General features: G+C 39.6%; 1 protein-coding gene across 3 annotated transcripts in view; it reads left to right on the plus strand.

The window, feature by feature from the left end:
- Positions 1–24,547, plus strand: part of MIDEAS (mitotic deacetylase associated SANT domain protein) — a 53,017-nt gene that overhangs the window by 6,199 nt on the left and 22,271 nt on the right. For all 3 annotated transcript variants that reach the window (XM_059849572.1, XM_059849574.1, XM_059849573.1), the window contains exon 2: positions 22,827–24,519. In XM_059849572.1, the coding sequence (XP_059705555.1) occupies positions 23,062–24,519 (1,458 nt within the window). In that variant the 5' untranslated portion in view covers positions 22,827–23,061. The remainder of the gene's footprint in view (positions 1–22,826; positions 24,520–24,547) is intronic.

Raw genomic sequence — 24,547 nt, forward strand, 5'->3', positions numbered from 1 at the left:
ATTATTCTCTTTGAATCTTTTGTGATAAACTCCAGATGTTAGCCTGCATGAGACATGCTATATATTGGGGACAGTTCCATAATATTTAATTAACAATACAAATTTTATTTGAATTTTTTAAAGGAAAGCTATTGTATTTTCAAATCTTTATAAAATATAAGTATATATGAGTAAATAATGTGGACTTTCCAAACAATACTTGTTTAAATTAACATGTTTTAAGGGATGTTGAGATGTCTCTGGAGAAGAAAAGCAATATACTAAAAACAAAAGCTAGACTTTTGTCATACTAGTGAAGCATTACTGTACCCTTAGGCATTCCTGTTATTAGGGGCTTAAGCTGCCCTTCTTGAATAATCAGAAAACCTTTGCACGTAAAGAGTGTGATTGTAAGTAAACAACTGTGCAAAATGTTGCATTTGATTATCAGTCCCACTTTTTTCTGATTTAATTTCAGCATTGAACTGGTCTTTCATTATGTTGATTTTCTAAATACATTTAAGAGTCAAAAGGATATTTAAGACATTTCTTTCCCTCTGAAGTATGGGAACTGCTTTCCTTTTAAAGTATGGGACTCCTCCTTGGTTTAGTCCTTCTTCTTTGGCAAAAGTGAAATATTTCAGGTATGGTACTAGATGACTTATTTTGCTATTGCAGCTTTCTTTCTGCAGAAAATGTATTGTAAATGTTTCTGTAGAAAAATTTGATCTGTGATAAAAAGACCTTTTAGCACCTAAGAAGATACAAAAAGAATGTGAGGCTCCTTATAAACAATGTATTTTAATCTTGAATTTCAGATGTAAAGAATAAACATTTGAAGAACTGAGAAATTAAAAACCTGGGAAGTGTGATATAGCTGATACAATACTTGGGGTTTGCACTTGTTAACAGTGAATAAGGGGCTGCCCTGCAAGAACCTATATTGATGTCAATGATGAAATTTTTCTATTAAAAGATGAACAAAGCTATCTGAGCTTTTTTTTTTTTTTTTTGCAATATAAATAAACCTAGTTACCTTTAGAGAGGAAATTAAAATGCAGAGGGCTTTGTTAGCAAAAGAAGTACAGATTTGAAGCCTCGATTTGTAAAGTTTTTTTCTGCAACTGGAAGAGCTCTTTAATAGTAATAATTACTACTGATAAAAATTGTACACTGGAAAATTCAGTTTCCTTATTCAGGTAATCTCTCCTGGCATTTTAAAATGAACTAGCTTGCCTGTTCACGCATGTATGCCATGATGCAGGTCTTTGTTTGTCTGAGAGTGGCATAAACATGTATTTGCTGAATTCTTAAGCACGGGAGACAGATGAGGCTGGGGTGAACTGGTCATAAAGCAAATGCATTTCTAACACAGGGGCAACAGGGCAAGGCTAGAGACCCTTCACTGGCTACCAGCTTGCACTGCTGCTTTTTAGCCACTTTATGGATGTCTTTGCTAGGCATCTCTGTCAGAGGTATCATTAGGCAAGTATGAGAGCAAGGGCAGTGGCCCAAATACTTGTCAACACCAGCAACTGCTTGACCACATATACATGGATATTTAGTTAAAGGGATAGTGTATTTGATACTTGAAGTTGATGTTAAAACATCCATGTTAGTGTTAAAACATCCATCCAGATGCTGCTGCTTCTGTGCTGATTAAAGTGATGTTAAAATGACTTTTACTTTTTTCTTAACAGAAGTTAACAGAAGTATTTCCCCAGTGGTGATAAATCAATAGTCTTTTCCAATCCTGATCAGCAATATTCTATTGTTATAGTACTATAAAGTTCCTGTTGATATTTGTGGAAGAATGACATTTAGATGAAAGAGCAAAGCACGTTGTTTTTAAAAGACAACTCACAAACCAACACTCTCATGCTCACACAAAATAAAAAAAGTGTGACTATAGGAAGATACTTAGATTTAGAAATTCTTAATACTTCTTTCATGAGAGATACTGGTATTTAAACTGTATTTGGAATTTTGATCTCGAATTGTTAATGCTTTCTTCAGCCTGTATAGTACCATAATAGCACACTCCAAGGACCATGTGACAAAAGAAAACAAGAAAACTCAGTGGTTCACATGTTACTTAGCTGAAAAGCAGAGATGGCACTAATGTTTGCAGCAATCCTTTGGTGTCAAATACAGAAAGATAATTTCTTATGATGCAAAAAAAATCCAGTTTTCTATAGTCTCTTGAGTTTGAGATCTGCGTGAGAAGAATTGAGTATAATTCAAACCTGCATAAGATGTTTTTCTTCTGCTCTTTTGTCAAGGTTTAGGAATGGTATTCCCCAGTCTAGTGCCCCCACTCTCCAAACCACACACCAGTTCTCTGCCTTTTCTCCTTCTCTCCCACTTTGATGGGCTGAAGAGGAGAACTGGAGGCACACAAGACAAAGATCATGGCTTGAGCTAAGAACAGCTTACTGGAAACCACAATGAGATAAGTAAAGGAGCAGTAACAGCAATAAAATAGCTGATGGCTCCCTCTGCCACATTTTCTCACCAGAAGCAAATCTACAATTTCAACAATCACCCTTTTCCCTAGAAGAATTTCCCTTTTCTCCATCCCAGCAATGACATGAGATGGTGTAGAGTAACCTCCATGACCTAGCTGTGCCCCTCATGTCTGCTACAAAAAATAACCCTGTGCTGGCTGGAACCAGGACATCTTCACATCACAAGCATTAATAAAAAAGACTGCACCTGATCTCAGGGTGCATGGAGAAGTCTACAGTTTTACTTTAATTTTCTGAGGCAATATGGTTTTACTGAGGGTTTGTACCACTTTAGTTTGGATAATATGCTACAAAGGTGCAGGATACCCCTAGACGTTTGGAAAGCTAAGCAATCTATAGGGGTCCCTTTTGTCAAAAGTAAATTTGTGGATCTCATTTGCCAGTGGAGATTGCAATGCTGTGATAGAGTCTGTACCGACAGTTCTTACAGAGATCTGTTTCAGAAATATAGCCTAGAAATTGAAGCTAGGGGAGCTTTCTAACATATTAATTGGGTTAAAATATTTAAGATTTCCCAATTCTGTTCCCAAGAAGGCAATGGCTTTGCATAGCCTTTTAAAATCTGAAGTAAAATCTTGCTCTTAATCTCTTTTAGTAGCCTGAAGTGCTTTTATTGTTTTTTCAGTGGTGTCCCACCCTTAAAGGGAAATGATGATGTATGTATTCATTGAGTCTTTGATTCATCCTTAGACACAACAAGCTGCTTATATGGAAACTGAAATGGGCAGCAATAAGGAACAGGTGCCCTGAGCTTAGAACAAGTCATGCTCTTTGCCCTCATGCAGAAGGGCATTAGGTCTTCCAGTTGTGGAACTTCCTGTATCTAATACACGAGTCTACACTTGCATCTACAAGCTGTTAGACAGCTATAGGACAAGTTGGACTAAAGGCAGGCAGACCTGAAAGAGAAGACAACAAAATGCAATTCAGGAAGCATTTGTTTTCTGGTGCCATGGGACATAAAACAGCAAAATGTTTCCAGTCTGCTCCCTTTCTTGCAACCTCACAAGTACTTGACAAGTACTTTACATCGTTTGTGCCATGTTATCATCGTCGTTTAAAGGTGAGGTAATCGTCTTCAACGGAGAGGCTACAAAACCATACTCTGACCTAACACTCAGTGGCATAATGTGAGTAGAAACGGAGATTCTGCCCCACACAGAGGAGTTGATTGATGGGCCCTCCTGATAGGGGAAGGTGTGGTATGTGAGTCTGAATTTGCATCTGTATGGCCGGGTGAGTGTTTTGTCAGCAGGCTTTGTAGAGGAGCCCAGAACCCTCTCACACCTCCTTGAGAAGCAGCTGACATTGCTGTTCAGCAGTGGTTTTTGGCACCCTCTGTTTAGGTCCAGCAGATAGAGGCACTTAAGCCTTGGGTGAAATAGCAATTTTTCATTGAATTGCAGATACCTTATTGCCTATATGCATCTGCTACGGGCCCTCTTGACTAGCTTTTCCCTGGACATTGTGATTAAAAGTCTGAATTTTAGTTCTCTGCTGAATCCTGTCATGTTTATTCTAGAAATCTAAGATGTAGAATGGAGTCTTCTGGATTGCACTCTAGAAATGCGTGCATAGAAATGAGTGCTTCAATTTTTGTGTAGAGCAGATTGAGTAGTTTCCCTAGCCAGGTTACTTACTTGGCTTTCAATCATGTCAGTGAACAAAGTTATCATCTCCTTGGCTCTGTGCACTTAGGTGATTTCAGTCTGCCTCTTATGCAGAATTATTTCATACTTTTCTGTTTCTCAGTTGGGTAACTTTGGTAGTGTCACCGAAAAGGTCAAAGATGGAAGAAAAGAAAGTGGTGGATCAACATTCTCCCTTGAAGCATGGATTCGGGGCATTTTTTACATCTCTCAGCTGCTCTGTTGTGGGTTTTTTTAATTGTGAAGATGAATAGAACTACTCAATTTTGCTATGTGCTATAAAGCATTTTAAAAAGACAGTTTTTCTTTCTGAGTGACTTGATTTATGAGAGTACAGTTTGGAGGTGGAAAAATATTCTTTGTTCAGTGACAGCTCTAACAGAGTAACTGCAAGTGACAGAATTTGCATGGGAAAGTGCTCTAGGTTAAGTGTAGGATGCCTGGCTGTTTACAAGTAACCATCTAAGCACTACCGTTTGGATGTGTGGAGGCAATGTGAAAATCTATTGACATCTTTAGTTACTCAACTGGTTTATTTTTGGGAGCTCATGAATTGGCAGGACATACTGACCCTGTCTGGAGGCGAAAAGCATAATGGCTTTGAATGCAGGAGACTTTGTGAATATTTTGTCAAGTTACTAATATCTCTTTGCAGCAACTGTCATGGAGATTTTAACCCTTTGCTTCCCCCCCCCCGAACATTTTTGCATATTGTTGATATATTTAAATGAAAATCTACTAGTCGGTCAAGACAAAATGGCTTAATGCATCCTACAACAGATTTGAAGAGTATGAAGTTTGCTTGCATGAAAAAGGGGAAAAATATTTGGTTATAAGATTGCATGTTTGTAACCCTTTGTAATATTAAACCTTCACTTGGAACACCTATAGGTTGGATTGGTCGTGGACACAAAAGGCTACAGTGTAGGAAGGACAGGGTAGTCTTGCACACAGGTAATTTTGGATTGTAAGGAAGTAAGGAGTTGAGAGAAGTTGTCTTTATGTTCAAAAACACAGCTGTATTTTTTGTGAAACTGATACTACTTTTGCTCTATGTGACTAGAGAGGACCAGCAGACAAAATCAAAAACTGACAGTAACAACTGCAAAGTTAACACTTTGCCCTTCCTATTATAGGGTTTCTGCTTGTGACTGCTTTACACAAAACTATTACCCACTGTGCATGAGAGAATGAAAACAGGAAGGCTTTCTTGTAGTGTTCTCTTTGTAGCTATTACTTATGGTCCTGATTTGGAGAGCTGGTGCAAGGCTGAATAGAGTAAATAGAGAGCTTGTCATGGAAGAATGTGGTTTTCTTTTGGCTTTCAATATTCAGTGTTCTGACACCATCAGAAAATCTCAACTGCATTGTCAGATTAGTTGGAAATAATTTTTTTGCTGGAAATACGTAACTTAACATTTTGCTTAATGATACTTGCAGTCATCTTACTGAAAAGTTAAAGTTGTGTTTGTAACTCTTAATTATTCCATATCCCTTTATTCATTCACACAATTAACTTGAAGTCTCACACCAGCATTGCAGGATTTCTTCCAAATGCTGAACTGTGAAAGAGATGAGTTACCAATCACTTTGAAGGGAAAGAAACACTGATTTGACTTTTCTGTGTTACACAAGCAAAATTTAGAAGAAACCCAACAGATGAAGAAATAAAATAAAGCACATGTTAACACTTGGCAAGCTGAGTGGACACACTGAGACCATTTTGCTCGAAAGGCATCTCCTTCATCATCTTTTTTTTTAAGTAGAAGTGGAGGTGGGTTTTTTGTGTTTGTTTAGGTGGGGTTTTTTGTTTTGGTGTTTTGTTTAATGTTTTTAAATATGAAAAAGAAGATCTGGAAAACTCATGTTTTTGGAATGATGTCAGCTTATCTGTTCAGCAACAGCCCAGTCCCTTACTATTATTAAATACAATTGCTGGAAAAAATTGGCCTTGAGGCAGGAATGTTAATTTATTTTTGATGGGGTTTTTTTCTGAAGTGTGTATTGGACATTAGTTTCAAACAGGTTTGGTTTTTTTTTTTCTCAGTCTTATCAGTGCTACTTTTCACCTTACTTTAATAAATTTGCAACTCTGTTATAAAGTTATATAACTAATAATTTTGGGACTTTCCTTCCAGTGCAAAAGTTGAAAATGAAGCTGTGTATATTCATAGCTTGTAGAAATGCCAAATAAGCAGTATGAACAACAGAAGAGGCTGTATATTAAAAAACAAATAGATTGAAAAATCCTCATTCAAGACCTAAATGACACGACTGTATTGCATAATGCCTTTCTGTGCGGGACGCCGTGCCCGTGCTGCAGACACCTACAGCCTGGCCAGCCTCTGCAGGGGTGTTCAGTGCCCGGCTGGCCCCGGGGGCCCTCGCTTGGTGGAGTTGGGGCTGGCTGTGCAGCAGCCGCAGGTCGAGGCTTGCCGGGCTGCCCGAGGGCAGGGGCAGCTGCCGGGTGCCTCGTGGGGGGCAGCCTGTGCTGCGTGACTTGCAGGAACGGTAAGCTCTGCTGCGGGGGGACACAGAGCCTTTGAGAGATAATGTTTCTTCAGGCTATCGACTCGGGCTCTTGCTCAGCAGCTGAGGCATTTCATTGGGAAATGCAACATCAGAAAAGCATGCTTTTAGACTCCAAGTGGCTTTGGAACAGCTGTACTGGAGCAGCTAAATAAATATAACCCTCTATAAGAGGAAATAAGTTTTCTAACAGATATATGCACAGATGGATTGTAATCATACTGAGTCCAGTGTTTGCCTGAGCAAGAGAGGAAACCTTTTAATAGTGATCTATAAATGGAAATTTGTGCTTATACCAGCTTCTTCTAGCAGCGACTGAACAATGCTACCCCTGCCTAGTGGGAATGAGATAAGCATCGCAGGGAGTTGGAAAAACTAGATGAGCTAGGGAGAGACTGGCCATGAGCTAAAACAGCAATGTACATTAAAATTTATTGGTGCACAGATGCCTACAGAAGTGTCTGAGCAAAAGCAGTTTTTTACGGCAGTGTGAGTGGGCCTGGATAACACAGAACTGAACTACTCATTATGCTTGGAGAGGGCAGGGGAGCATAGCACTCCTGCCAGGGGGAAACCCAATGTTTTGCTACCTCCAAAATGCAGAAAAATAAGATACTAACACAAATTTCAAATTTGGAACATATTTAGTAATTACAGATGCATGTCCTAAAATATTTTATGATAATAAAGCAAAGCACTGAGCTGAAATCATATGCAGACAGCACTTACAAGAGTTGCTGCTTCAGAAAGGAATTACAATTGTAAAATAGTGGATCTGGTAAAAGTTCATCCCGGGTTTGTTTTTTGTTTTTTTTTTATTCATGGATGAGGGAGTTCTTTAATAAATGCTTTAATGAAGTACTGTCCATCCCTTTAATTTCAAATTTTAAGATATTTAATTAAGAGGGAGTTGTTACTGGTGGGATTTTGCTTTAAAACAGCAGCTCCAAACTGAAAGCAAATTGGTAGATTTAAACACCAACCTGTGTATCTTAAAATAAATTGTTGGCATCTCCTGACAGACGTGATGCCAGTAATCCAGAGGAAGCCTTGGGGCCATGTGATGAAGTTGCATGCTTTAAAGAGTAAAACGTGACTTTAAGTTAGTGCATATATTTGTAATTGTATGCCTGTATTTTTTTCTTGGGGGGAAAAAAAAGGTGGTGGTGGTGGTGGGGGGTAGTTCTGAAGCTTTAGTGTGGGATGTGGGATGGAAGAGGTGGTCAGTGATTGCTTTTAGACACTGAGGTTTTCCAGAATGCCTGGGAAGGACATGGTGCTGCTTTTGTGGTGCACGTTCATCTCTGGCAAGAGCTTGCTGTGCTGCACAGGCCAGTTTTCCACAAGCCTCAGCAAAGCTGGTCACCGTGGATTATTCTTTCCACATGTCGATTTTGTGCACAAAGCTACTTGAGGGAATTGAAGCCAAAATTCAGGAGTCGGAAGGTTAATTGTTTTCCTTGCCTTTTGTGTGTCTGTGTGCGCTATTTACTTGGAGGGAGAGGGAAGAGAGTGTTAGCCATTTACAAGTATACATCTTCCATTTCTTCCCGGAATGATGGTGGAAAATATTCCAAGTCTGGTTTAGGTGAACAGCTAAGTCGCTCTCAGTAGTAGATAACTGTTGTAAGTACGCAGATTATTAGCAAGAAACACATCAGGACTTGGATTTTGTTGCTGAAGAATTAGTTCTGCACAAGGAACAGGAAAAAATTGTGCCTGTGATCAGCTGAGGAAATTTTTACTGATGCAGCTAGGCAAGCATAGTATATTTATTGCTATGGTCTTTATTTTAAACCATTTTTTCGAAGACTGCCAAAAATGTCATTTTACCTACTTAAGGCATAAAAAACTATAAAATTGGAATTGTGGAAGGCAGTTTCCGTTTTTAACATTGGAGCTTACACTTATTTTAGAAGTTGACTAGAGAGCTAGTTAAATGATTCTGGGAGCTGAGGAACTGACAGGTGGGGTTTTTCCAGCTGCTACTTTTAAAAACTTGAACTTTTAAATCCAGTGTCTACTGAATGCTAAGGGGAGCTTAGTGTATGAAATTTTTCAAATGATTTTTAACAATTTGCAATATTTGAAACCATGAGCAGTTTTCCCAGTGATATTGAAAAAACTGGCACACAACATTCTCTCCATATATAAGAAAAAAGTGTTAATTCCTCTACCATACAAATATCTGTGCATAAAATTAAATACATATATATTTATTGGCAAGAAAGATGTTTTAGAAAACCTTATATTTCTTCAAGGAAGGGAGTTAAGTACTATAACAAAAATTATAAACAACTTCTTTTTATTGGATGCAGCTTTTTATATGCCCAAGTCTATCTTATTATTACCAGGTAGGGTATAAGTAAGAAAATTACATTAAAGAAATTACCAGTTATAAAAAGCTACCCTTAAAAAAAAGAGGGGGAGACGCTCTAAGAAGTTATTATTGTGGCTCAATTGGGTGAGTGATTCATGTCTTTTGGAACAGTTTGAACTGCCATGAATTAAGTACGTTTAACTGGAAGGCATCATATTCTAAAAAATGGACAAAATCTATTGGAAATGTAGGAGCAAGAGGAAAAGGATCTGGAGAGAACGATACACTTGTGGTTTGAGGAGAGTTTCTTCTTTCTGCTGTTTTTTTTGTCATCTCACCCTTTTCTCACTTGTTAGCTTCTTGTGTGTTGCAACACAAATGGAAACCAAATGGTTTCCAACAATCGTGCCTGACCTCAGTTGAAAGCGTGAATTCTTCAGCCCTGGGCCTCTGAAAAAAAAAAAAAAATGCTGCTGGGGGAATAATCCCTATCTCTGCACTGGTGCTACTGTGAAGCTTTATGCCAACACCAGGGTCACAAGTCCTGCAGAAAGTGAGCTGAAGACAGCTGAAGGGTGTGGAAACCTTGCTTAAGCAGAGCCACTGAGTTTAGAAACGTCTGCAGTAATACAAACTTAGCCTGCTACTTGCAGGATCTGTATATGTGTATAAGCCATTCTTTTATTTAAACTTTTTTTCCTGATGGTCTAATGTGCAGATAGCAATGAGCGTGACTTTCCTTCTGCTTTTTTGTATATTTTTGTGGCTCTGACAGTACTTTTGTGACTCTGATTTGTCAGGTTTTGTCAGCAAGGGAAACTTTTGTGCAATGTTCAAGATTTTCAGTAAGACAAAGAACAAAACCACAAATACAAGTGGAGCAAGACTTAGGAAGAGCATTGACTTAACTATTTAACCTACTGTAATAGGTGAATGTCATCGGTTATGTGCAAATTAGTACTTGCCCCTTTTTTTTAAGTAATACTGTGACAGCATTCCACATGCACAGCTTTCAAGGCTTAGTTCTGTTGCTGTTTTTTGTTTGTTTGTTTTTCCCCCCTGTAAATAGCTGTGACAAGTACATGTCTTTTTATGTAAAGGGAAAAATGGCACTGCCAATTTCATCCGTACTGTTTGCATTTAAAAACTCTGGGCTCTATTTTATTTTTTTCTGTGAAACCTGGCTATATTTCACAACCAAATGTGTGATGGTTCTGACTATCCCTTCCTCCTCTCACCCCTTCAATGACAGAAATCTGACATTCGCTGCTGCGGGTCAAAACAGCAGCCAGGAACCATGGTGCTCCCTGACTTCTGGGGCCCTCAGAAGGGGCAGTGGGAGCAGTGGCAGAGCTCTTTCCACACTCTGCTGAAAGAACCCTTGTTCCTGTAGTCCAGCTGCTGTGATGTGTGCTGTCCTCCTGCTAAAAATCAGCACAGGTTGCTCTTAACGTGTCCAGGTAAAACAGAACGTTCAGTCAGAGGGTTCAAGGAGTGGAAGACAGCGGAAGCATGTCCCTGCACAAGTGAGCTCTGAACACATGTGATACCTTTTTAATAAATACCCATCTTATTCCTTTAACACTGTCTAGCCTCTGTTCTAGGTAGCCTCTCAAGGCATCACATGCAATTCCAATGCATCCATTCCCTGTGGGCCTGAAAGCTGTTTCTTATTTGTGGTATCTCAGTTGTGGGAAAAGAACAAAAATTCTTTTCCCTTGGAGCGGTGGTTGGGAATGTGGGTGTGAAGATGGGAGGAATATACATGTCGTGGTAGTTGCTGAAAGCGCTCTTACAGGGTTTTAGAGCCCCCTTTTTAATTCTCTGATTCCAAATTGCGCTTTTATGCTTATGATGCTCATAAGCATAAATGCTCATAAGCATCTGATGTAAACAGATGAAAGCTTGTATTGGAATTAATCAACTAATAGGTATAAATAAATACCTTCCCTTCTTTGTTCATATGATTTTGTAATTGCATGCGGGGAAGGAGTTGGGTGCAATTCTTCAGTATTTTTATCTAATTCCTAGGCAAAATTAGTAACAATGTCATGATTGCACCTGAATAGGTCTGCCTAGTATCCTGAATTTCTCTGTGTCCGCTGGACACCACCACAGCCAAGGCTAGCATATGTGCACATAAGTCTTACAGAAGACAACTCTAGTAAAAGCTAGCATGATATTTTTAGATCCACAATAAACTATTGACTGCTGTATGCTTATCTGAAGTTTATTAATATGCATGGCATACGGTCTCGTGGGTGGGCTGAAATAGGAAGAAATGTTTTGAAGAGGTTTCATGTGCACTTTAGCCAACCTTAGGATGGGATTTCAAACTGAGTAAGAGACTAAATATGATTGAAAGGCTAGGCACCAACCTGAGACTGAGTTAGGTTATCTCCTTTGTCCTAGACCTCTTCGGGCAAATAATTTTAAAATCTCCCTCTCCCAGACTTAGTTGTCTTCAGTTAGAAGGGAAAAATAGTAATTCAGTCCCTTAAAGAAACATTGTCAGAGTAAGTGCGTTAAGAGTATACTCCTTATGCATTCTTTATTGCTGTTATACTGTGATTGTGAGGCCATGCAGCCATGTAAAATAGAAATTGCTGTAATTCAGTTTCTGTACTGTAGCACAGGGAATGAAGCCATGAACAATAAGAGCAGTACACCTGCCTAGTGTTGTCATTTTCTTTAAAAAAAAAGGAAGCCCAGAACTCCAGCCACCACAGATCATGCAAGTGGAAGAGCCTTTGCCCTTAGGCTGCAGTTCCAGGCAGAGCTTGAGGAGAGTGCAAAGGCATTACAGAACACTAGATCTATGGATTATCAGAGGTCTCTACTATGACACTGACATGTATATTTTTATGTTAGAGCCTTTAATGTATACAAGTGAAATTTCACATGCTTTAGAAGACTTTGGGACTTTTATATAAATTGCCTTAAAATTTACCTCTGGATGGCAGTTCTGCAGCTTAAAAAGTAGTGTTCTATCGTAGTTTCTGAATTTGGTATAGCTGTTCAAAATGAAGATGCTTTACTTGACATCTTGCAAATGCAGTCTATAGACAAAACTGAGATAAAGGAAATACAGAAGAATAACCTTATCTTGGCTGCCTTTTTGCTTTTTAGTGCAAAACAGGCTGCTTTGTCTCTCTTTTTATATCTGTTAGAAATACAGAATGTTGCAAGTGACACATGTGAAGTTGAATAAATTGGTGTTGATATATTTCTTTAACTGTTGCCAAGTATTATGTAAATGGTAAGTATTCTAATAACATGAAGTTTGTTCATGGACAAGTTCCTTCAACTACTTTCTGCAGGAGAAATTTGTCAGTGGTATAATAACTGGAAGAATGTTTTTTTGCCTTGGTGGATTCATAGATATTTTCCAAATGGGGAAGAACTGTGTAACAAATGTCAGCCTGCTGATGAGAGACTGGATGTTCGTTCTTATTGTCTGGAGATGTGTTGAAAATAGTAATGTCATCAGATGCTGTAGGACATAAGCTGGACCGCTTGAAGTAACCTACTTGAAATAGGAGAGTGCTATCTACCTGGTGTGAAAAAATCCTTTAGAATTCATTATCATAAAATCAGAATGGTTTGCTTTGGAAGGGACCTTAAAAGTCATCTCATTCCACCCGCCTTGGCAAAGGCTGGAACATTTTGCTCTAGTCCAGGTTGCTCAGAGCCCCATCCAAACTGGCCTAGAACTAGATGACTAGATGCATTATGGATTGTAAAGGAGCATCAGTCTCAGAGTTTCTTTGGTGTGAGACAATCAGGTTAATGGAATCCATATACCTGAAGAGATGATTTGTTCATTAGCTTTCATTCCAAAGTGAAAACTATATCATGAATTTATTTTTTCCTTCATGCTTAGTGATTTCTTTTGTAGATGGTCAAGTGTTTAGTGCAGATGATCTTATCAGCTTTTCCAGTAAGTTTCTGATCTTCCAATTATTTATATCCTGAGTTTCTTTTCACAGTTTGCAAGGACTTACTGGTCCTGTTAATAACAATTACATAGCCTGTATTTTTAGCAAATACAGCTGTTCAAAGTGTAATGTGGGATTATTGAATCAAAATGTTATGACTTCAATAAAATATATTTATATTCGAGGACTCGCAGAGTAAACTTTGCAAGTGTAGAATAGTTCTGATCTGCTTAAAACTCACAGAATTCCATCTACAGGTGGATTAATGTGTAAACTTTTGTTTTTCCCATAGTATTGCACTTAATCATAATGACTTTGTCTTTATTTTACTAATAGCTGAGTCTTTTGCTCAGTTTAAAATAGCTATGTAAGGGTTCTTAATAGGGAACACTTTTCCTCGTGATGTTATTTTCTTATTTTCTTTCTAGCTATAAAGCACAGAAGGAGGGGCTTGTTTGATTTCAGGTAGGTTTGTTGAGCTGAATCTTCAGGAAATTTCTGGCTTTGAGTCCCTGTGGGGCTGATGTCACTTATGCCCCATAGTGGAAGTGCTTTATAATGCTAGTAAGGATACAAATAAGCCACTACAGAAATGGAAGCGCTTTGTATTTGATCCAGTATTGGTGCCAGCCATCTGCTCTTTCCTTCCTCCACTGAAATCCTGTGGCTAAAAGGAGGAGATTGGCCAGGTGTCTGTCAGGTAACTGGCAGAGAGCTCTGAATCTAGAAACCTGGAGAGTGCTTTGATTTTTTAATTAAAGGTTAAGAAATCATAGTGCTCTTGTAACCCCTGGAGTCTTAAAACCTTACTGTTTTCCACTGTGTGATGATCCTGCTTGCCCACATCTTTCAGTGTTCCTACTCCCAGTACTAGTGTGCATTTGCTTAGCTGCATTGTTGTAATGCCTGACAGCCACAGTCATGGCCAAGAGCTTACTGTACCTTATAACAGACCAGCACAGTAAAGAGACCCTTTTATAGTCAACAGTGATTGCAGGAATTCTTAAAAGACATAATTTTAGAAATTTGAACTGAAGCCCTGTCAATGCTGTAAAAGACTGACTGCGCTCAGTCAGTACAGTCATCTGTTTGCTGCAAGTGTGTGGATGTGGGCAAGCCAAGGTCAGCACTGCTTCAGCTTAGATAACTGCTGATAAACAAAGATATTTCTGGGTCAAGTGAGACAGAGGCGGGCATGTGACAAAAGAGCAACTATGTTATTGTGTGACTTTTTTCCTTCACTTTTTGTCTTACTCCCTGTTCTTTGGTTATCACTACCCTGATTGCATCATGTCTGAAATTAGACTTCTAAGCCCTTTGTGGAAGACTCTCCATCTAGGCAGTTAGTGGCTATTGTTAAAGATAATACAACTTTTATAACCTCAAAATACTCCATTAATATCAAGGTTTTGGTTTCAGGCATTATTCTTATTTTATGAAACAATTTGAAGTGGTCTGCTTAAGGTGCATGTCCATAGCAGAGTTGGAAGCTGATCCCAGATCCCGGGGTTCTGCCTGTATGTGTAGTCTCAGCTATTGTGCAGGCAGACTTGGGTGAGTGATGATGCCTGCTTGACGATCTTAAGAATGTCTCTGCCAAGGGCTCAGGCTGAGGTATTGAGTACCTTTCCATTTTTCATGAAGAAACCTCTGGGAATGGAAAGTATCATTGTCTCTATGAACTTCCACCATTCTCTTCCCTTAGTTGTAGCCCATTACTCCTTGCAAAGCCTCAAAAGAATCTGTAACACACTCAGACTTTGTTGTTCTGTACACTGGATGTCTGTGCAAGCCTGGTTTTGGGCTGGTTGAGATGGGAACAACTGAACCTGTAGCAGTCTTTCCTGTTGCAGCTCAGTGCATTCAGTTGTGTTTTCTTTTCAGGGCTAAAGTGCAGAGAGATTTGGTCTGTCTCTGGGGTGTCCATGCAATTCTGCAGCTGGTGTGTTTGTGGCAGGAGAGGCATTTGGAGTGAAGGATGTGTTGTTGTCCTCTCAGGTATGAGAATGAGAGGGCAGGGAAAAGCGTTTGGCCTGCTCTTTGCCGTTCTGACTTTGGAGCCTGCTGTGATTCGTGCATGTTAGTCTCTGTTGCTAGCAACTGCCTTCCCAGACAGCTCCAAACAAAAAAGCTTAAAATAACTGTCTAAGGGCTTACAATTAGAACTGTTAACCCATTTCCAGTGGGAAAGAATTGTGTTTCTGTAACTTCACAAAGCCTGAAAGCAGCGTTTCATACTCCGTAATTATTGTGCTCATTCTGCTCTCTAAGACTGCCCAAACCTCTTCAGATCAGGGTTTATCATCGTAACAGATTATAATAACAATTATTCCTAACTTCAGTACAGTTTATAAACATTAACCAATATAAGAAATGTGCCATGTGTGTATTTTATTAAAGGATAAGCCTGGTCTGTGTTGCAAAGCCATTTGTAAAGATGGGCTTGCCTGTGTTTGTGTTTACAGGAATCAGGGTTGTGGAGGTGCCTCTCTCTTAGTGTGAGACAGAATACTAGTCTGCTGCAAATCATGAATAATTTGTTTTGATGTGATGAGGTTTGCATGAAATTTCAATTATTTTGGAAACAGCATTCATTTTTGGTTGAAAATAAGTGAAGATCTTACATCCTTTCAATAGCTGGTAGAAGCAACATTGTCAGTTCCTTTAAAATCTGCTTGTGGCTTTTTTCCCCTTTTGTTGTTTTTTTAATTTTCTGCTAAGTTTTAAAATTTTAGTCTGTCTTTTTAGTAGTTTTTCTGTCTCATCCATGCTGATTTTCTTCTGGTGGAGCTGTTTGTGTAAACCAGATTTTGTTTGGCTTGTTATAAGGGTAAGACTAATCAGCACTTGATGGGCATTTTCTTCGTAGCAATGTTTTGTCTCTTCCTCATCCATTAGAAAAAAATTATGTGGAAAATCTTGGGTGTGTTTTGAAAAGGAAACCTCCAATGCTTGTAACCAAGTTTACAGCTTGTATTGAGGAAGACAACCCTAAAAGATAGGTTATTTGTAGGTTCAGCAACAGTATATTACTTTCCCCTCATGGAATTGCTACCTGAAAACTTCCCTTTGAGGTGTATCTGAGGTGCTTCAGGCCCTGTAATTCAAAACACCAAAATCCTTCTCTGTAACATCCTCCATCTGTGTGTTTAGATTGAGTGTGGAAAAATTGTGGTGATGTGGATAAATAAAATCACACCTGTGGATGTAAAAAGTAGGTCCAGATAGAATCAGAGTGCATGCTTTGGTGAATTTGAAGACCATTGGAACAGAAATGTACCTAATTAAATATTTAAAGGGTTATATTTTCACTGTTTGACATTTATTACCTCCTTTACCATAAACCAAAATCTTTTCTTGAGGTAGGATTTGTATTTGTGGATTGATTACTTTGTGAAGTGTAGTTCATGTATTTCCATTTGGGTATGTATATTTTTCCCAGACAATATGGTAGTTCTACATTTTGTGTTATTTTGCTTGCTATGGATAATTAACCTCTGATGCTGCGGAATGTCCGCAATGGTTTAGATTGGAGCAGTAGTTTGTGGTATCTGGTGGTCCAGTGCAAGTGACCTGATTTTGCTGGCACGTGGTCCTTCACAGCATGACCGCTTTCTCACGTGTTTTACGTCACCTCACAGAGCTGATGAGTTTCATTTTTGAGTCTCTGGTTAGTAGAGTGGTTTAATAAAGCTTTATTAACTCCCATCCTCCGAAAATGGGAAAGTGAAAGTGGCAGCACAGTGATTTTAAGCGTGTCCTCAGGGCAGAGGCGCCCCTGTAGTCAGTCATAGCATCAGTCTTGCTCTGCAATAGAAATGGGCCAATCACGTGAAAATTTGGGCAGGTCATATGCAAACTACTTATTTAGGTATGTGTTTGCTAGCCCCAGGCAGGCACCTTCAGGAATCAGTGGAAGTTGCCAAACTTCCTGGATGCTCTGTTTTCCCTTTTGTTGACTGTGAAGAAGCTTTCCTTTCATCTCTTTGTCTTTAGTACAGGCCTGCTGTAGGATTCCTTTTTTTGCTATGCCGTGTTACACAACAAGTAAGCCTTCCCCATTTCATAGGCTTTATTGATTCTAGGACTTGGATCTGATAAGTTCCCTGGATTAGTTTCATACTTGAAGGTGTTAGGGGAGATGACTGATACCTAATTACATTCTTTTATAGTGGGCTTCTTTTAACCTGCAGGACTGCTCAGTTGGTTCACGCTCCTGCAAAACACACCTTTTGCTATAGAGACAGATGCATTCAGGATGGCTGGAAAATGCCATGCCATTGGTGATGAAGTGACAGAAACATAAAACCATCATCTTTATGTATTTTGCTTTCTTGCACAATATTGTGTTTTCTAGTTGAGTTTTCCCCTGCTTTCTTCAGAACATAGATTGCTGTCCTTAACTGTATAGAATTTACATACTTGGTTTATTTTCTCTGCTGTGCTGTTATCCTTCCTGTTCAAGGTGTCTGAAGGTGGTGAGTGGGAGTTTGAAAACAATCTGCAGGATCTTTGATGTAGGTAACCGTCTGGAAGAAAATGTGACAAAGTGAGCTTGCAGGAGAGGCTTTGGAAGGAGGGATTGAGGCTGTTTCCATATACAGCAGAGTAAGCATAGGTTATGTGCAATAGGCTTTGCAAATCTTTTACAAACACAAAAACTGACCCATGCTCTTGGCCTTTTCTCTGTTCTCAGTCAAGACTTTTGCAAATGGTGCTAGTGGTTTCACAGAGGCAGATTTCTGCTAGCTGGAACAAGTTTGTGATGACCTGTAACTCTCAAGTCATTTTCAAAAATGCAAACCACAAAAGCCAGAAACAAAATCTACCCCATTGAGCCTCCTCTGACCTTCTATTGCACTGAAGGAATTTAAACTTTTTTGCCTTTTCTGCACATGTGTGAATAGCATACCCACTTTCCATCTTTCACAGGTAGATTTAATTAAACCCATGTTTTCTTTCAGGTTTGAAGGGGAGCTGGTAGCTATTATATTATATTGCTTAATTTTTGACCTTGCTTGTTGTGTGATCTTAGAAGTGAGTTGTTTCCTCTGTTTCTCTTCCTTATTATTAAAATATGTATTATAATTCTTTACATGTTTCATAAATGTGGGATTTTACCATAATAATGAGCAAATCGGAGAAAGAAGGTTTGATTGCTCTGTCTCAGAAGGACACAGGGTAACTTGCTGCATTTGTCTTAAATGTAAGATTGTTCTTGGAATCTGTCCATCATTCCTGGTAGAAAGTGACTGAGCTGCTTAGCCCGGGGAGAACCATAATTTCACTTGCTGGCAGCAGGAGGACTTAGTGAGAAATGATTGTCGTCACCCTAATCTGACAGATTTCCTGTAAGGAACAGTGACAGCATTGTTGCAATTAAGGCTGAGAATGTACATTACCTAGAACAGAGGAACACTTTATTTTACATGAACACCCTAAAAGAGAGTAATTTAAAAGTTAAGATGGTGGACTAAAAGATGGTCTACAACTGCAACTACACCTTTTTAGTATTCTCAGCATCCTTAATTTTGCTGAAGTTTGAGGAGAAATCTGAGCCTTTCCTGAGTCATTTATGCAGCATTCTGTCAGAGAGAAATGCTTGCAAATGATCTCAAAGGAGATTGAGGAATGTGTACAATTTAAACTTTCTTATCATGCCAGATAGAGCTGATGTAGCAAATGGACTAAACAAAGCACAGGACAGCACAGCCCTCAAAAAGTGAGCTGAAGAGTAAAGTTCAAGATTACTACAGTGAGTGAGGTCATGAACTTGATATGTGAAACTGTACAAATATATATATGCTTAGTTAAGAGAATATTTATAGAAATGGAATAATGGTGGATAGTTACCAGTTATACAGGCAACAAGTTTTGAAGAGAGATAGAGATATTTTACATTAAATGGTTACCACTGAGTGTTTTTTATTTGTTCCCTAAATCAAATAATCTTTAGTTAAGGTTTATATCAGGCTCTCTAGGCTAATAATAAACTGTGACAAGACAGCTGCGCTGGGTAGGGATATCTCAATAATTCTGCTTTGAATTGGGTAAAATCTGCTGATGGGTGGTCTGGCTGGTAACAGCCTAAGGAGTGGCTCTGAGTGTCTGTGCCCTGCACCCTTCCGATATCTCTTTGAAGGGACTTCATCATTTCAGAGCTGAATCCTGGATGCAGGAAAAGACTCCATAGTCCTGTTGTATACTTCAACTGAGGAAGTCCCTCAGCATTCTTTGCATAAATTTAGCTCATATGGTGTTTTATATGTGTTTATGATTTTTGTTTAATGCATTAGTGCAGATACGCTAGAGAAGTTTTTAGCTAAAAATGCTAACTCTAACTTTTCTCAGTAAGGTGCCATGAATTACTTTCCTTAGGTATTTTTCCTTCCAGAAAATACTGCATATGTGCCCATTGGATATGTATATCTAATTTGTCATTCTTTTTAGGTGTGAAAGAGAAAGCCTTGCAATATCAAAAATCCCTTAGAAATATGAAAATATTTACAGTATTTAAGGAGGTGATGTACAATTTGTTTTCATCTGGAGAAAGTTCAGAAGTTCTTGAATGTCAGAGGCTCCTAGAAGTGAAAAAACCTGATGATGTTGCATGCCAAATCTTAGAATTATTAAAACAAAATATACTGATGCTAGGTTCTGCTTTTTCTCTGTGCAGTGTAAAAGCAATGCTAAGTATCATAACACTTCTGTATATTTGGAGGTAAGACACTGTATCTTCTGGGAATTACAGTATTGGAACTGGCTCTGTGCTTTATTCAAAGGTAAGGAATGGTCCAGGGTGTATTGCTCCAAAGCACTTAAGCCTGGAAGCGTGTTGCCGTTTTCCTGTGCTACTGCAGGCTGACTCTTGTGCTGAAATTCATGTGAAACAAAACAAAGCAGAAAAACCCCAAAGCTGGTAATTGGCTGGGGTGATGATTGTGTGAGCTCATTCCCCCAACCTCAGGGAGGGAAGCCTGTTTAGTCAGCCAGCAGTGCTCATGCAGTGAAGCTGCCAAGCATGAGCTTTCCTGAAGCATAGTCATGCTGCAACTTGAACATTTATCACTGCAGCTTAAACTATGAACTGTTATTATTAGGATGACATAGAAAATACTTCTCTGTAGATTTTCTATGTAGAAAGAACTTTTAAAATGTGAATTTTGTGATACTTTCTTTTACCCTCAAGTACCAGATGCACCAAATCCTCCTTTATCTTGGTGATCTCTTAGGATGTAATTATTTTTGCATGTAAATGGAAGAACTGGGATGTTCAGTAAACATGTTTTGTTCAAAGTACCTTAAATGTCCCTTTCACTATCCTGGGTTTTGTGCTGAATAACAACTTCAACTGTACATATTCCTTTTCCTCATTTAGGTTATCTCTGAACTTACTCCTTTTTATACTTTGCATCTTAATAGTTTTGTTAGATCTCTTTCCCAGATTGCTGCAGTTCTAAACTGGTCTGAGTTAGACCTTGTGATGCTGGTGTCTTCTTACCTAGTAATAGAAAAAGCAGAACCAAAGTCTGCACAAGTGTAGGCTTGGAAAGTTGTGCTAATGCAATGCTTCTTACTAATGTGAGAGTCTTCTTTCTGAAGGTCTTCTGGGTACTTTTCTGTATGGTAGCTGCAAATCCCAGCCACGACTTTTAAGAACAGCATCAGCTGAGCGCTTTCTTTCTTTCTTTCTTTCTTTGGTTGAAAACAAGGACCCTTCAAGTTGAAAGTTGAATGCCATCTTTTTGACAATTATTGTTGTATTTTTCTTCACAGTGTAAAAAGCATACAGCAGATTTTCAGAAAACTGTCAGGTTAAAACTTGATCTACTGGTAATGTCTTTTGACTTCTAATATACAGAAAACCTTGCTTTCTTTTTATCAGAACGATGTGACTGAACATTACAAAAGCATCAGTAGAAGGAAAATGTTGCCTAGTTTGGAGAGAAAAATAGCTTGTGATGATTTCACAAAGTAAGACTGTCAGAAATCACTCTTAGTAGTATTACTTCAGGTGTTGAAGTTCAGCTGTTATCTCTGATCCATTTGCAGTACTGCAGAAAGAAAGGAGAGAGGATAGATGGCATTAAGGCTTCTGAGAGGCATATAGCAGCTTATCCACCTCCACATTTTTGCTACCAGGGATTCTGTTTGCTGCTGTAAGATGTTTTTTTCCTCACCTAGTGAAATTTCGAAGTAGGAAAAATTTACTTCATGAAATCTTTGTTTGTGTACTAGTTGCAGTTTAGAGAGAATTTTCCATCTCACGTGACCATAATTTCTCCAAGAGTTATTTTCATCCTGTTGTGATAGTCTTGGGAAATGAGCTGAGACGTTGTGCTTAGAGGAGGGAGGAATGCCCTGGCTCCGTGCTGCAGGGTGGCAGAGGTCCCTGGTTTGTAGCCAAAGGCGAAGGGGAGGCAGTGTGGGGGAGCAGCTATGTAACAGCCTGAGGAAGTGAGTCACTGCACTCTGAAACACAGTCCCATGGTTCCAGTGGCACTGAAGCCAAGCTTGGCCTCTGAGGTGGAAGTTGCGTAAGTTAATTAAAACTCTCTGTCTTTTCCTCCTCGTCATGTTCCCAACCCCACCTCAGTTAAAACCTGCACTGTACCCAGATCCGTGTGAGGAAACTCAGGTTGCAGGGCTTCAGTGTGCTATATAATTTTGGTTTATTATTTTTCATTTTAGAAAGCGGAATAAACGGATTGCAGGTTTCATTGGAGGGGATGTGTTTGTTAGTCTTACCTGCTCCACTCAAGAGAAACTTGATTATGTAACAGAAGGGATGTAATAAGAATAGGTTTTTTACAATTTGCTGTAATTTTCCTGGAATGTATTGGCAGTGGGATTTAAAGTGGAACAGAATGCACACTGAAAAGGATAGGAATAGAGACTTACACTAGACTGTTAGTAGTGGTAATCTGATAATATAATTGAATTTAAAACTAAACATCTAAAAAGGTTTTAGGTGTCCAACTAGAAATACTAGTGTATGTGTTCACACATTAGACCTTAATCCTGCAAGCTAGCCTCTTAGAGTTTGTGGATAGTTTTTCTTCATGGAAGAAGAGGATAGGAGGGTAGAGTTGTTGTAGAGTACCTGTTCTGGAAGGGCTTTCTTCTATTACATTTGTAGTTTTACACTAACAGATATTTGCTGATGTCTGTGGGCAGCTGTTACAAGAGCAGCTGCCTGAACTACCTTTCAGTGAGCGTGTCCTGAGCAGGAGCAGTTTCTTTCAGCTGTTGAAGAAAACTTCTGAGAGAGCCACAGGTTGATCAGGCCCTGGCCCTAGGGCTTGGATGCTGGGTGGGCAGTTCTTGACTGGAAAGCATCTGTAATCTTTGGTGGTGTGTGTGACTGACTGATGGGCTGTTGCCTGACCCTCTTCCTTCAGAATACTCAGTTGAGCATCTTGCTGCGTGTTTGGCTGCAGTCCTCATGTACATACATGTCTTTTAAAGGTCTTTGGGAAATGTGGCCTTTTGGCAAGCCATGAGGGTTTTTTGTTTTGTAGTTTTGAGTTGAAATTAAAACCAGATTATTCTGGCTACAGAAAAATGTGGAAGTAATTGGCCAGATCAGAGGTAGTAAAGACTAAGAGTAAAACTTTCATGGTGAACTTAAGTGATTAGTCAGAATTCTGTGTGCAATAGGGAGTTGCATCATATAAGTACAGTGTGGTACTTATTTTGTAAAACTGAGTTGTTTTATTTTGCATTCTTCTAGCAGGTCAGATCTGTTGTTTCCTCCATTTATTATCCTAGTCTTCATTTCCATGGGAAATGGGACAGACATACACATTGTTGCTTATCACATGAGCATTCATAGGCCAGTTATGTCTGTTGATGATTCATTGCAATTGCTTCTCTATTTCAGGACCTGTAACTAAGTGGACCCTACTGACCTCTGAACCACAAAGTAAAAGAGTGAAAAGAAGTGGGAGAAGCACACAAAGAAAAAGGAAGTGAATGCACTTTCATCTGGACTTCTTTCCTGTCCTTTATTATTGAAGCTGAATGGAAAAGAAGGACTGCTGTGCCTTTCCTCCCCCAACCTCAGGGATGGGTGGATTATAAATACTGTGTGTGTGGCTGGGAGAACAGACTGAACCATGAATCTTCAAGCTCAGCAGAAGTCTTCAAGCAAACGGGCTGGGAAACGAGTTGCCTACTTTAATGAGCAGGACATAGCAGTGCCGTCAAAAGAACCACAGCAGCAGCTTAAGGAAGGACAGTACTATGGTCATGGAGGGAATATACCAGTCTCTCAAACTATGGAGATTTCTCATCCAGGAGGATTAACAAGTGCGCCCAACAACGTTGCTGTGATGAACTCTGTTTACAATCAAGATAGGGGAGAGCCGGTGATGATGCCCCAGTCAGTAACAGCTGTCAAGTGGCAGAATTCACTAATGGGAAACCGGTTGCCAGAGAGGAGTGACAGCCACTGGCAGTCTCCACCTTCGATGTGGAACCACAGTATGGTTTTTGGGGGCAACCCAAAAGGACCCCACTCCAATGCTGGTGCCCCAGGCTTCTATGGCCACCCAGAAGCCCTTAAAAGAAATCAAGAGAAAGGAGTGTTTGTGTCACAGCTGGATTTATATGGAGATGCTGTCCAGCAGATGATGTCCCAAAAGGCTCAGCTGGAACAGCAAGCCCTGGTTAGACAGCAAGCTCAAATGAATTCTTTTCATCAAATGCAGAAACAGCAGCAGCAGAGTCAAACTCTGCCATTGCAGCCTTTCCAACTTGCATTTGGTCACCAAGGCCAAAAGCAAGGTCTTCCTGAGCTGTTACATGTCTTTCAGGAAGCCCCAACTTCTTCCAGTCCAGCATTTACTGCACAACAAAAGCAGCAAGCTCTTCCCCAGCTACAGCTCTTTGAAAATTTCTATCCTCAGCAGCAGCAGCAGCAACAGGCTGCCACACAAGCCTTCGGTCTGCAGCAAACAACTTCTATAGCACAGCCTCATGTGGCAGCTGCAGCACCTCAGCATCACATGATGCCACACCAATTTCAGCAAGCAGAGAGGAACCAGGAGCTATTCAAGGCATTAACAGAGCAGAACCAACAGACTGTGCTACCTCAGACACAGATTCCCTTTCCAAGAAGGTCACGGAGACTCTCCAAAGAAGGAGGCCTGCTGACATCTGCAGGAGAAGTGTTGACTTCTAAGCAGGCAGAAGAACAACCTAGCAATTTATTTCTGCATCACTGGCAAACACATCAGCAAGAGGTCCCGTTACAGCAAACGCCTGAGTCACTGGCCCACTGTAGAAGTAGCTATTTGCACCCCAAAAGATTGGATCTGGGGCAGAAGGATGTCCTGGTGAATAGTGAGCAGTGCCAGATGGAGACAGACAGGCAAGCTGCAGCCCAGAATGGTAGAGATGAGGAGAAGCAGGCAGCAGCACCTGAAGAAAACAGTCAGAGAACTAATGATTTTCAGAGTGTCAGAGGCGGTGTAATCCAGAGCACCCGACGGAGGCGGCGTGTTTCTCAAGAAGCCAATTTGCTGACTTTGGCCCAAAAAGCTGTTGAGCTGGCCTCTCTTCAGAATGTAAAGGTAAGGTATAGACCCTAACCATATAGCA

This window comes from Haemorhous mexicanus, chromosome 6 (assembly GCF_027477595.1).
Source record: "Haemorhous mexicanus isolate bHaeMex1 chromosome 6, bHaeMex1.pri, whole genome shotgun sequence".
NCBI classification, from domain to species: Eukaryota; Metazoa; Chordata; class Aves; order Passeriformes; family Fringillidae; genus Haemorhous; species Haemorhous mexicanus.